Below are 14,753 nucleotides of genomic sequence, written 5' to 3' on the forward strand. Positions count from 1 at the left end.
TCTCCTCTTTCAGAAACCCTTGGGTCAAATTCCTCTACTTTCCACAGGGAGAAATTTTCAGAGAGAGAGATGTGCTATGTTCCTGCACTTAATTGTCATTGTGCCTCGAATCAAACTCTAGGCCCTGGATTTCCATGAAAGCCCTTTGGTTTGTTAAATCGATAAGCAGAAGAAAGACTGAGGCATAGCACCTGTCTTTGGCCGTCCCAGTGGCTCCGAGTTTGATCAGTAAATAGTTAGTACCCAAATACCTTCCAGCCATGTTGCTCTACCCAACTTGCCTTGGTGATGACAGAATTTTGCTGTCATAAAAATACCTACAGCTACTCTATAGTACATTGCAGAGAAAATTCCTTGGAGGCGGATGGCAAAAAGACTCTCCGTGCGTTATATTCTTCAATCCCATATACCCTGTATCAAACCAGGGGCAGAGGCAGTGCTGTGATTATATGCCACCTGGAAATGTGGCTAGAGTTTTAACAGGTAGTCAAGTTTTAATACGTGATTAAAAGGCATAAAGCCTTTGTGGATTAAAAGCCCAAACGGGAACACGTAAGTGCTGGTGTTATTTTTCGACAAATGTTGACTTTGGGCGGCTGTAACTGTCAAGGGCAGCCCCCTACAATGTTCCCCAGGGTTACATCCACCGCAGTCCACAGGCACTTCCACAGGCCTGTATTTCTTAAAGAGAACAGATGGTTAGGGGAGGGGCCCAGACACAGAAGCAGATTTATCTTGTCAGGCTGTTCTCTCCAGGCAAATGACCTGAAGCAGGTCACAAGTGGTCACATGACAACAGTGTGGTTCAGAGGTGTCCTAAGGTGCTGGCCATTTGTTAACTCTTCCCTCTCAGGGTCTCAGCTGCTTCTTTTGGATAGGCATATAGCAGTTTTGTTGTTGTCGTTTTATGTGTGTGTGCATCTATTTTAAGGTAAAATGCCTTATTATGAATGCTAGTGAAGATTTATATATCTTTAAAAATATTTAATTGTTGGTACTTCCCTGGTGGCGCAGTGGATAAGACTCCATGCTCCCAGTGCAGGGGACCTGGGTCCAATCCCTGGTCAGGAAACCAGACCCCACATTCACGCCGCAACTGAGAGTTCACATGCCACAACTCAGGAGCCCTGGAGGTGCAACTAAGGAGCCCACCTGTCACAACTAAGACCCAGTGCAACCAAATAATTAAATTAAAACAAAAAAGATTAGAAAAACTTTAAAAAAATTTAATTGCATCAATGGATTGTGGACACCTGGAGATATTTTATTTTGTATTCTCAAATGATAGAAATCCTACCTTTAGGGGGATGAATGACCAGTTTTCCAGGTAGTCAAGGCTGAGCGGCAGTCCGGCTAGAAAGCCCAGTGTCCTAAAAAGAGTTTCAGGACAGAGCCAGCATCTTACCTTGCTACCCACAGTCACAGCAGCCTGTGGGTTCAGAACCTTCTCTTTCAAGCCTAAAAATTCCTGTTGTTTTCCGGGAGGCCTTGTTTTCAGGATGCTCTTCTTTTTGTGTGTTGTATGTGCATTTTGTTGCATGAAATACATGTTCTTTTGTGATCTGTCCCCATTATAGAAGCTGAAGTCCTTGCCCTTTCAGTACAGGTCAGATTGTGTGTGTGGCCCAGCAGACCTCAGAGAGTCTGTGAAAGGCTGACCTAGTCAAACGCCAGCCTGGCAACTGTCTTGCTGTGAACACGCACATCAAAAAGCTAAAGTTGCCTGCCTCTGCCTCCCTGAATTTTTTTTCCTGTTACTTTATTGGGTTTGTTTTTCCAAATGCACTCCTTTTTCTAAGGCCATTTTCCCTAGGTGCCTGTCCTCTGAAATGTTCATACTTCTAGGTATAGTATTTCAGGCCTGGAACCCTGAATAATCCATAATATAGGGACAGAATGGGTGGCTGTTCTAGAATTGGTCTCAGGATTTTCTAGGATGCTCTGAGTTTGTCTGATGTCAGTTCAAGCTCTCCATTCCGTCCTGTGCCATTTTAAAAGGAGGCATTGAAATGGCAGCCAATGAATCTCAGATACTGTAGCTTTATTGTTTAAAAGAAAATACATATACATATGTGTATATACATTTTATGTACCTATACATGTTGTTTGATTTTATGAGCAAGGAGTAAACACACACACACACACACACACACACGTAGAGTTTGATTTTATGAACAAGGAGGTCCTACTGTTGTAGAAGTTAACGTTTATTTCACAATTTTCAATGAAAGGTTATGTTCTATTAATGCCAGGCCTCATTTTCTCACTTACCTACATGTCTAAGTATAAACAAATGGAGTTAGAAAGATTCTTCTTTAAGAATTAGTATGAGCCAGTTCAAGCAGTAGGGCAGGCTGAACGATCACAGGATACCTTGCCAACATAGTACATGTAAAATAATAAATAAAATGAAAGGGGACAAAATATCATATTTTTAAATGCCTGGCTAAGCTGGTAGGAAAGTAAAGGACTTGTTCAGGGGGCAGAAACAAAAGAGACAGCGGAGAAAATAAGGAGTAAGGGGTGACCTAGAGCAGCCGTTTGCCTGTTTTTTTTTTTTTTTTTGAGGTATGATTGATGTACAATATTATGTCAGTTTCTGATATACAACATAGTGATTCACAATTTTTAAAGCTTATATTCCATTTTTAGTTATTATAAAATACTGACTATATTCCCTGTGTTGTACAATATATCCTTGTGGCTTATTTATTTTATACATAGTAGGTTTGTACCTCTTAATCCCCTTCTTTTATGAGCAGGAGTAAACACACACACACACACACACACACACGTAGAGTTTGATTTTATGAACAAGGAGGCCCTACTGTTGTAGAAGTTAACGTTTATTTCACAATTTTCAATGAAAGGTTATGTTCTATTAATGCCAGGCCTCATTTTCTCACTTACCTACATGTCTAAGTATAAACAAATGGAGTTAGAAAGATTCTTCTTTAAGAATTAGTATGAGCCAGTTCAAGCAGTAGGGCAGGCTGAACGTTCACAGGATACCTTGCCAACATAGTACATGTAAAATAATAAATAAAATGAAAGGGGACAAAATATCATATTTTTAAATGCCTGGCTAAGCTGGTAGGAAAGTAAAGGACTTGTTCAGGGGGCAGAAACAAAAGAGACAGCGGAGAAAATAAGGAGTAAGGGGTGACCTAGAGCAGCCGTTTGCCTGTTTTTTTTTTTTTTATTGAGGTATGATTGATGTACAATATTATGTCAGTTTCTGATATACAACATAGTGATTCACAATTTTTAAAGCTTATATTCCATTTTTAGTTATTATAAAATACTGACTATATTCCCTGTGTTGTACAATATATCCTTGTGGCTTATTTATTTTATACATAGTAGGTTTGTACCTCTTAATCCCCTTCTGCTATCTTGCCCCTCCCCCCTCCCTCTCCTCACTGGTAACCACTAGTTTTTCTGTATCTGTGAGTCTCTTTCCTCTTTTGTTACATTCACTAGTTTGTTGTATTTTTTAGGTTCCACATATAACTGATATCATACAGTATTTGTCTTTCTCTGTCTATTTCATTAGCATAATACCCTCCAAATCTATCCATGTTGTTGCAAATGGCAAAATTTCATTCTTTTTTACAGTTGAGTAGTATTCCATTGTTTATAGACATCACATCTTCTTTTTTTTTAATTTTTTTTTTTACATCTTTATTGGAGTATAATTGCTTTACAGTGGTGTGTTACTTTCTGCTTTATAACAAAGTGACTCAGTTATACATACACATATGTCCCCATATCCCCTCCCTCTTGCGTGTCCCTCCCACCCTCCCTATCCCACCCCTCCAGGTGGTCACAAAGCACCGAGCTGATCTCCCTGTGCTATGCGGCTGCTTCCCACTAGCTATCTGTTTTACATTTGGTAGTGTATGTATGTCCATGCCACTTTCTCGCTTTGTCACAGCTTACCCTTCCCCCTCCCTGTGTCCTCAAGTCCATTCTCTAGTAGGTCTGGACATCACATCTTCTTTATCCATTTATCTGTTGATGGGCACTTAGGTTGCTTCCGTATCTCGGCAATTGTAAATGATGCTTCTGTGAACATTGCGGTGCACGTATCTTTTCGAATCAGTGTTTTTGGCTTTTTTGGATATATATCTAGGAGTGAAATTGCCGCGTCATATACTAGTTCTATTTTTAGTTTTTTGAGAAACCTCCGCACTGTTTTCCACATGACTGAACCGACTTACACTCCCGCCAACAGTCCACAAGGGATCCGTTTTCTCCACACCCTCACCAACATTTGCTATTTGTGTTCTTTTTGATGGTGGCCATTCTGACAGGTGTGAGGTGAGATTTCATTGTGGTCTTAATTTGCATTTTCCTGATGATTAACAATACTGAGCATCTTTTCATGACCATCTGTATGTCTTCTTTGGAAAAATGTCTATTCAGGTCTTCCGCCCATTTTGTAACTGGGTTGTTTGTTTTTTTGATGCCTGGGGGGTTTTAAAGGACGAAGTGAGAAAGAACTGGGGCTGAATAGAAATAAATCAGAGACGTAGCCTCTGCCAGCACATGAAGGGAGTACTCCTGTCACCCAAAACAACACCCATGTGGGTGGACTCAGTGCAAATCTGGCCCACAGAAGGAGTCTTTGGAGATTATATGTCTTCCTCAGTCTTGTCTTCTAGTGGAGGGGAGGCAGTTGGGAAAAAAGTCTTCCATGAGAATCTATAACCACAAACCTGCACTTACTGAGTTTAGGGGCCAGAATTCATAGCACCTGTGTGGTTCTAAAACCCTCAAATGCTTAAACAGTCACAAAAAGATAAATACGGTATGATTCCACTTGTATGAGGTACCCGTCGTCACATTCGTAGAGACAGACAATCGAATGGCGGTTGCCATGGGCCAGGGGTGGGGGGATGGGGAATTGATGTTCAACGGCTATAGAGTTTCAGTTGTGCAAATGAAGAGAGTTCTAGATATCAGTTGCCCAACAACATGAATGTACTGAACACAACCAAACTTGACATTTCAAAATGGCTAAGATGGTAAATTTTATGTTATGTGTATTTTACCACAGTAAAAATTGTCTTTTAATTTTTAAAAATTTAAAGTAGTCTCAGGTTGGTAATGCCCCCTGACTGCCTATAAGAAACAAACATAGCAAACAAACAAAAGGCCAGGAAAAGACCCTCCAACCCAGGATTTGTAATAATTTCCAAAGAATCTAAGATCACAGTAATATTTTACAAGGAAATAATGAATGAGGGCCAGAAGAACCAACAAACTATACACTCAGAATGAAAAGACAGTGAGAATTAGATTTATTAAGTGCAAGGTTAACATTGTATGCTTAATTTTTTTTTTAAAGATGAAGCTGTAAGCATGTTGAAGGAAAAAGAAATTATCAAAATTAACCAAGGAGATTTGAAAAGTAACCAAATAGAACTTACAGAAGAAAAAAAAAAAAACTATAGTTCTTAATATTATACACCAAATCGATAGACTAAGCAGCAGATTGATTCTACTGGAGAGAGAAGGAGTAAATAGCAAGATGGAACTGAAGAAATTACAGCTCAAAGATGCAAATGGATGGAAGTATGAAGTGCAGGTATTAAGATCCTACCTATATCAACTTACAGTGTACAATGTAAATAATCTGGAAATATGGGTGAAGCAATATTTGAAGAGACAATGGCTGAGATTTTCCAGAAACAATGAAAAATACCCTTCTACTGAGGAATTCCAAGCATACAAAATAAAAAAGAAATTCACACTGAGATAGATCGTAGGGAAAATACAGAATACCAGAGAAAAAGATGCTAAAAGTCATCAGAAAAAAAAAAAGACAGGTTACTTCAAAGGAAGCACAATTACTTTGAGCTGATATAACAGCAATAATACATGTCAGATAAAAATGGAAAGGGCTTGGAAAGAATAACTTTTAAATAGAATTATCTATTCTAATTCACTATTATAAATTATCTATTATATTAAATGATCTCTTATGAATGAAGGAATAAATGCATTTGCAGACACATGAAATCTAAGCATTTATTACCAAAACAGACCCTCAGTAAAGGAACTTCAAATGATGTACCTCAGGAAATAAGTAATAATTTAAGGATAAAGGTCTGAGATGTAAGAGGAAATGATAAGCCAAGAAGAAAAAGCAAAAAAGTTAATCTAAATCTACATTAACCATGTTTTTTAATAATAAAATAACCTCTTATCACTGGGATTAAAAAAAATCAAGTAGGGAATTCCCTGGTGGTCCAGTGGTTAGGACTCCATGCTTTCACTGCCAAGGGCCTGGGTTCGGTCCCGGGTCGAGGAACTAGGATCCCACAAGCCATGCAGTGTGACCAAAAAAAAAAAATCAGGTAGACCCCACATCCTGGAAAATGTAGCCTATGACTTAGATGGTGAGTAACTGAGGTTTCTAAAGTTCTTGTATTACTAGGAAGGAAGGAAGGTAAAATTGTTACTAAATTTGTGTGTGTGTGTGTGTGTGTGTGTGTGTGTGTGTGTGGTACGCGGGCCTCTCACCCCTGTGGCGCCTCTCATTGCGGAGCACAGGCTCCGGACGCGCAGGCTCAGCGGCCATGGCTCACGGGCCGAGCCGCTCCACGGCATGTGGGATCCTCCCGGACCGGGGCACGAACCCGTGTCCCCTGCATCGGCAGGCGGACTCTCAACCACCGGGCCACCAGGGAAGCCCTGTTTACTATATTTTAAAATGTTTAAATTTGATGTGTTAAATATACATGTTAAGTTTTCTACTGTAACTACTAATAGGATATAAATCATACACATACCTTCCAGAGAAGTAAAGAGGAAAAATAGAATATGGAGGTGAAAAAAAAAAACCAATAAAAAGAAATCAAGCAATTTTAACAATAACTATGACAATAAAAATGAAATAAGCATATCAGTAAACATAGTCAATGCAAATAAACTGAATTTAGCATATAACAAAAGAGAATGACTGGGTAAAACTCCAAACCCAGCCATATGCTTTTTATACAAGACACATGTAAATTATAAAGACAAACACAAGAAGACTGGTACAGTCACATTAACATCAGATAAAACAGCTTTTAAAACACTAGTACTGGGCTTCCCTGCTGGTGCAGTGGTTAAGAATGCACCTGCCAATACAGGGGACACGGGTTTGAGCCCTGGTCCGGGAATATCCCACATGCCGCGGAGCAACTAAGCCTGTGTGCCACAGCTACTGAGCCTGTGCTCTAGAGCCCGCGAGCCACAACTGCTGAGCCTGTGTGCCAAACTACTGAAGCTCACGTGCCTAGAGTCCTCGCTCTGCAAGAAGAGAAGCCACCGCAATGAGAAGCCCGCGCACCTCAACGAAGAGTAGCCCCCGCTCACCGCAACTAGAGAAAGCTCACGTGCAGCAATGAAGACCCAACGCAGCCAAAAATAAATAGAATAAATTTATTTAAAATAAAATAAAATAAAATAAAACACTAGTACTTACACTGCGAGATAAAGCAGCTCCATAAATGTTGATATAAGTTTCAATTCATCAGGAAGATATAATAATTTGTATGCATGTGATAACATAGCTTCAAAATACATGAAGCGAAAACTGAAATATGTACAATCAGAAACTAAAAATCCACCATGAGAGATTTTAACATACTTCTCATAGTAACCAATAGATCAAGCAGTCAAAAAATCAGTAGAAATATAGAATATTTGAACACCACGATTAACAACTGTAGTCTAAGGGGCATATAGAGAGGATTTACATAATAACAGCAGAATGCAATGTTTTCAAGAACTTAATAAATATTTTAAAATTCTTAAAATATATATTATCTATACTCTTTTGTATGCCTGATATACTTCACACTGTTTAAAAAGAATCAAAAATCATCCTTATTGATTAAAGGTGCTACATATATTCCATATCATACAAAAGTATATTATCAAATACATTATTTTAAATTCAAATGAAGCTACCCAAGATTGCATAGCAAATGGTAGAGGCAAGATTTAAAAGCACATGTCTCTGGGTCCAAAGATTCTATTCTTCACACTGCGATGCACTACCTCTGTGACCAGTATCCAGAAACATCCCTCTGTTTTATCAGTACAACCAGAAGATTTCTGAAGATAGCCAAGTATTGATCTCAATAGCAACGCAGCTGCCAGGACAACTGCCTTTACCCTGAGGTCCCTCAGGTTCCCCGTTAACACTGGCTTCTTTGTTCTGCCACAATTATAATATGTTTTATTTTTTTTTCTGCACAGGATTTTATAGTATTTTTATTAAGATGAAGCATTTTACCAATACATTCTGTAGGAGCATTCGTTTATTAAATAACAGACTGTCAGGTCTGATGATCAGGATTTATCAGTCTGCTAATATGGCGGTATTCCACTTTGCAAGATAGAATTAATTGTAACGTATTATCAGTCTCATCGGTACTGTGTTAATTCTTTCATCAATTCAATGTAAAGGCCCATGTCTAGCCTTTGCAGCATTGTTAGGCTTCTTCATACAAATAACTGCAGCCAACGTCTGTTTTTTTTTTTTTTTTTTTTTTTTTTTTGCTGTATGTGGGCCTCTCACTGCTGTGGCCTCTCCCGTTGCGGAGCATAGGTTCTGGACGCGCAGACTCAGCGGCCATGGCTCACGGGCCCAGCCGCTCCGCGGCATGTGGGATCTTCCCGGACCAGGGCACGAACCCGCATCCCCTGCATCGGCAGGCGGACTCCCAACCACTGCGCCACCAGGGAAGCGCCAACGTCTGTTTATATAGTCAGTTATTTTCCTGAGCCCTACGGGTCTAATACAATATGAGGGGGTTGAGTGGTGGACCTCAGAAAGACATGTCCATGTTCCAGCCCTCTGAATCTCTGAAAGTGACCCTATTTGGAAAAAGAGTCTTTGCAGACACAATTGCGTTAAGGATCTTGAGATGAGATCATTCTGGATGATCTGGGTGGGCACTAAGTCTAATGACAAGTGTCCTCATAAGAAGCAAAAGAGGAGACACAGACAAGCAGAAGGAGGCCATGTGAAGACAGGAGAAATTGAAGTTAGGCTACAAGCCAAGGAAAGCCTGGAACAACCAGACACTAGAAGAGGCAAGGGACCCTCCCTCCTCCTGTAGATCCCTGGAGGAAGTGCAGCCCTGCCAACACCTTGATTCCAGACTTCTGGCCTCCAGAGCTGTCAGAGAATACATTTCTATTGTTTGAGGCCTCCCAGTTTCTTATAATTCGTTACAGAAGCCATAAGAAACTAAGACATAATACCACCAAACAAATAATATACATATTACTATTATTTTTTTAGCCGTGCATTTTCCAAAATTAACATGATTCAAACCACCAGTCACAACAACACACCTCAACATTTCTATGTGTGTTTATTCTCGGGGTGAAAGCCATCCCTTCCCTTTATATTTGCAGATAAATTTATCACTCTTAACTACTGGCAAATACTGAGCATGTGAAATTAGCACCAACTGTGACATCACACCCTGAGACAAAGTGGGGACACCAACTGTGAAGCATTATGAAGGATTAAGTAAATGAAAAGAGATGCCTTATGCAAAATACCTAGGATACTGACACAGGGTAGGGACACAAAAATGGCATTGGTGATTTTTTATTAACGTCTATGGTAAAACTTTATAAATACTATCTTCCAAGTAGTTAGTAGTTTTTTTCTAGTGCTTTATTGATCTGATGATTTTATTTATTTGATCATTCATGAATCTTGTGATGGTTCGCACTAATTGGTAGATGGTCTGCTTACCTATCAAGGTGTGACATAACTGTTTTGGAGGTGTCTGCTCCAGCTTCCTGCAGCACTCGGATAATCTGAAATGATGCACTTCGATTCCTTCCCGGGTGAATAATAACAGGACAGCCAAGCTGAGCCTGAGCGTGAGCTATTGCCTGTAGAACCTTTCTTTCACTCTCAGTCAGAGGCCAGGAGCAACCAGTTTCCCCAATAATGTCACACTTGACACTGGTTCCATCAGCTCCATGGAGAATTTCATTAACAAGGACATCAGCAAGCTAAGGAAGAGAATGAAAATCGATAGACTGGATTTTATCAACATAGAGTCACCACAGTATGTGAATGAATTTAGTCATTCAGTCACTCATTCTTTTAAAAATGTATCCAACGTTCATTCAGTTAGTATTGGTCAATGAGAAAGGCATTTTACTGACCAAATCTCAAATTCAGCAAGTTACTGTAAAAGAATTTGAAAAAGAATCGATAAATGTATGTGTACAACTGAATCACCTTGCTGTACACCTGAAACTAACACAATGTTGTTAATCAACTCTACTCCAACATAAAGTTAAAAAAAAATTTTTAATCAAAAAAACAAGTTACTCTAAATCAAAGAGTCCATAGTAACTTACTGTGATTATTTACCAAGAAATTCATGGCTTTAGGAGGCTGCAGGGGAAAAAGTGACTTAATGAGAGTACATTCATTGTACATTCGTTCATTGAGATAAAAATCTGTATTTTAACCTAAGGGGCATCCAGAATGTAAAAAGACTGCCTCTGAATCTATGTCAACTGTAGCAAGTAATTCTTTAATTTTCTCTTATTCATTCTGTCCTTTATCCTATACAGCAAAGCAAATTCACAGCACACACAATAATACTTATATTGAGTGGTTAGAAGAATGTGTAATCCCTGATATCAGGATAGTCTTCAAATAATATAAATGTGTAAAAGGGAAAGGCCTGACTGGAAATAAAATGCAGATAAAACTTTGAAATATTAAGTATTTTAAAGATTAACTGACTCTTTGCAAAGACTGCAGCTGACATTCTATGCCTATGAAACAGGCAATGGAAGATACATATAAATATATACATATATGTGTAAACACACATCTAAATGTATATCATACGTATATATAAAAGGAGAGCACACACACATACAAAAAAGCTTCGTGGCTTATCCTTGCTTTTTGTCCCTGAAAGATTTACTTTTCCTTCTACCCATTCTTGCTTAAGATCATATTATGACAAAAACAGGAAAATGGATTTTCTTCTACCCCTCCTGGTTTGTAAAAGGAGAAGTAAACATATTCGCAACCGTGCCGAGTCTCTGCCTGCCAGGTTTCACCCGACAGTGAATTTTTATTGCTGGTTATTATAAAATCCAGAAAGAAAATTGAGGTTGCATAACTGAAGCTTCTAATGGAAAACTGAGGTTTACACACAGACTGTGCCACCGCTACTGCGCACCGTGATATACATGAATCTAAGTATTAACCCATTGGGTCTTCTGGTGACCAGTGCATTAAGATCTCCTTCCTGGATGCTTTTTCTTTATGAAATGAAATGTTCCTAATTTAGGTCCCATTGACAGATGCCTTTGCTAGCTAGCAAATTTCTACAGCATGCCTCTGAGCTAGTGACATTTCCAAATGTAGATGACACGTAGGGATAACCCACGGTCTGAAGCTCTGATGATTCTGAATTTACACGCAAATATTGTCCAAGAAATTAGGGCTTTTTACCTGCTCCACTGACATGGCTCTGGTCTCTGAAGAGTGAGTTGCATCCACATAAAACCCAGTTCCGGATGTTGATGTGGACGCCAGTCTCTTCTGCAAAATCCGCTTCAAGGTCTGCACATCTCAGCTGATCCTAGTGGTTGTGTTTTCCACCAAAGCTCCTCCACCTTTGGCTTTAAAATCCAACAATTCTTCCTTGATGGCTTCCGTGTCCTGATTCAACTGCAGATTCTCTCTATGGGAATAAGGGTTTTTCTGGATCCAAAATAAAGTTTTCATTGTAATAGGTTCATTGGAGATCACTTCACGGCACGGAGGAGGTGGGTAGTAAGAGCAGTCAAAAGTCATTGTCAAGTGTTCGTGGGTCAGGATGCGGCCCAGTTCGCTTGGCCCCGCAAGGCCCAGAACAGTTTGGACTTTCCCACTTAAGGAAGACATTTCTGATGGGACCAGGAGATGCTCTAAAAAGAGTGTTTTCTGGAGAAAAGAAAACTGTAATCAGAAAATTTAACACACACATAAATTCTGTCCATAGGGGATGTGAGGCTGTGAACGTATACCAGTATAAGAGAGAGAATCAATGAGACTAGAGACACGATCTCACTTATCATCCTGCCAAAGTCAGAGGCTGCTGCTTGTAAATTGCTTAAGTTCACTGCAGCTCTAAGTGACATGCGTGGCGTTAAATGTCCCCCAACCACTTCCACTGGGACTCCTCTGCCTGATTTAATCCCAAACTCATCTACTGGAAGTATCTCTTGATATTCAGTTCACATTTTTCTTTTGCTTAATTTTACCTCATTAGTCATAGCTATGCTGCCTTGGATAATTCAAAAATAATCTCCATTAAAAAAAAAACTTCATAATCAATAACTTGTCTCAGAAGCAGCCATGTATCAGAACTGTTTCATTTGTCATTTTTCAGCTAAATTAAATTTACTGAAGCTACTGATCATTCCATGACTCATTCACTATCCACGTGAACAAATTTCCCTTGAAGGTCCACCATGTAGAAATTGGATATATAAAGAGAAATACGACAGAAATCTCTGACTATGACGATTTCACAGATTATTCCCCCCAAAACAGCTGGAGGGACTACATCTAGGTTTAATAATGGAAAAGAAAAACAAACCTCTCCATTCTAGATGTTTTATTTTGCCTAGGGCACACCTCAGAAATACACTTCAAAAATACTGAAAAGCAAAAATTCTTAGGCGTAATGAGCGACTGTGAGTTACTGAAACTGAAGTCTGTTGTCTCTAAAAAGAGCAAATACCTCTCTCTGTTTATCCTCTGTTTCCGTTCATTTGTGACACAAGTTAAGTGTGCACCAAGTTTCTGTCAGTGACAGCAAGGACCCGATTCCAATGCTTTTCATTTCCTAAATGAAGGGATTTGGCTTGGAAAGAAAAAAGACGACCCTGCAAGTGGTGAAGGTACATAGTCAAGGGCAAAACCATGGCCAGAGACAGTATCCCACTGGAGCACCAACCAGCCACACCCAGACGGACGGTGGAAAACAGTCTGCTGGGAACTGAGTAAAACAGTATCTTTTGAAGCTCTCACATTGTTCCTTTTTTTTTTTTCCTCCTCTCCCCTCTTTTTGATTGTGGTAAGATATATATAGCATACAATTTGCCATTTTAACAATTTTTAAATGTACAATTCATTGGCATTAATTACATTCACAATGTTATGCAACCATCACCAGTATCTGTTTCCAAAACATTTTTCATCACTCCAGACAGAAACTCTGTAAACATTAAGCAATGATTCGCCATTCTCTCTTTCCCCAAGGCTCTGGTAACTACCAATTTACTTTCTGTCCCTATGAATTTACTTACCTCTTTTAGATATTTCATTAAATATTTGTTCTTTCACGTTGTTCCTTTAAAAGACATTCTGAGACCATTTTCCGCCTTTGATGGGGGAGGCACATCCCTCTGATGGCCTTCTGTGACTTTCTGAGAATCAGTTTTCCCATCTGTAAATTAGAACAACAATGCACATTTCATAGGCTGCCATAGGAATTAAATTACATAGCACAGGTAAAAAGACCTGTAAAAGTGTCTGGCACCCAGCACACACCTTCAAGAAAATAGTAGCTTTGTTATGCTCCTCTGGAAACTATTATATATGTCCTGGGTTATTTCTTTCTAGAGGAAGTGGTTGACTAGAGAAGCAATGGGTATAGCACAAGTTTGTAATGGGTGTAGCACATACATAAGACAAGGTGAAAATAAATCAAGGGTGGAGAAAGAGGAATACTGAGTTATGGGGCCACTTTACATCAAGCCATTACAATTATCTGGAATGCAGGTGTTTGATATATACTAGCGTGCAATGCATAAATGATTGATTTAGACTGTTTGACAGAGAACTTTAGGACTTGTGGCTAGCATGGCCATTAATTTTTGTTTGAGAGTGCTCGTCTGCAAGCCAGGCTTCCAAAAGCTAAATATTTCACGTGGCGGGCATAGCCGAAGACGATTGTATCTATTTAGAGAATCAATCTGTAGCTGCCAGTCACTACAGACAGCAATATTTTCCATTGATGATGTCTAGGGACTCACTGTTCGATGCCCTATTCCTTGTTACTGTAGCTAGTTCTGAAATCAAAGTACCATTAATAATAGACTCAATATCCCATATGGGTTCATTTGTTCTTTCCCTCCTTCTGGCTGATGGCCTCACTGATGTGTTCCTGGAGAATCGCCAGGGGCCAGAAACTTGGATAAACTGACAAAACACTATCACTTTTACTAGAAAAGCACCACACTGCATATTTAATGGATATAGATTTGAAAGAGCAATGTTGGTAAGTTTCAAACTCACAAGCTGCGAGTCTTTGTGAGAAAAACATCACCTAGGAAATGTCATCTCCTCTGGGAAATTCCTCTAACACTCTCAGGCACAGCTAGTTGGTGCTTTCTGTGATCATATACAATGTAACCCACACTTAGATAAAAGATTAAAGAACAAACTATAGCCAACACCACTCTAGGCTAGAATGTATCTTTTAGCGGATTAAAATATGCAGGTAGATTTCCTAGTGCCTCTGCAGTGAGGGAGCCCTTTTGGGTCTATATTCACCCTGAAACTTGTTCTCTTCTCAGTAGCCGGGCAAGGGGCTATTAATGGCCCTCCTCCATAGAGAGAGTGCACAGAATACAGACAGTAAGTGGGCAGTGAAAGCTGCAGTGCACAACTGTGCAAACAGGAGTGACCCCCCCCCCCCCCG

The 14,753-nt window shown here is 39.5% G+C and overlaps 1 protein-coding gene across 1 annotated transcript in view; it reads right to left on the reverse strand.

Moving 5' to 3' along the window:
• The window catches only part of PTER (phosphotriesterase related), a 28,358-nt gene extending 16,411 nt beyond the window's left edge, over positions 1 to 11,947 (reverse strand). The window contains 2 exon segments of the mRNA XM_007460878.1: positions 9,776 to 10,041; positions 11,513 to 11,947. Of these exon segments, the coding sequence (XP_007460940.1) occupies positions 9,776 to 10,041; positions 11,513 to 11,947 (701 nt within the window).
• Positions 11,948 to 14,753: the final 2,806 nt, after the last annotated feature.

This window comes from Lipotes vexillifer, unplaced genomic scaffold (assembly GCF_000442215.2).
Source record: "Lipotes vexillifer unplaced genomic scaffold, Lipotes_vexillifer_v1.1 scaffold534, whole genome shotgun sequence".
NCBI classification, from domain to species: domain Eukaryota; kingdom Metazoa; phylum Chordata; class Mammalia; order Artiodactyla; family Lipotidae; genus Lipotes; species Lipotes vexillifer.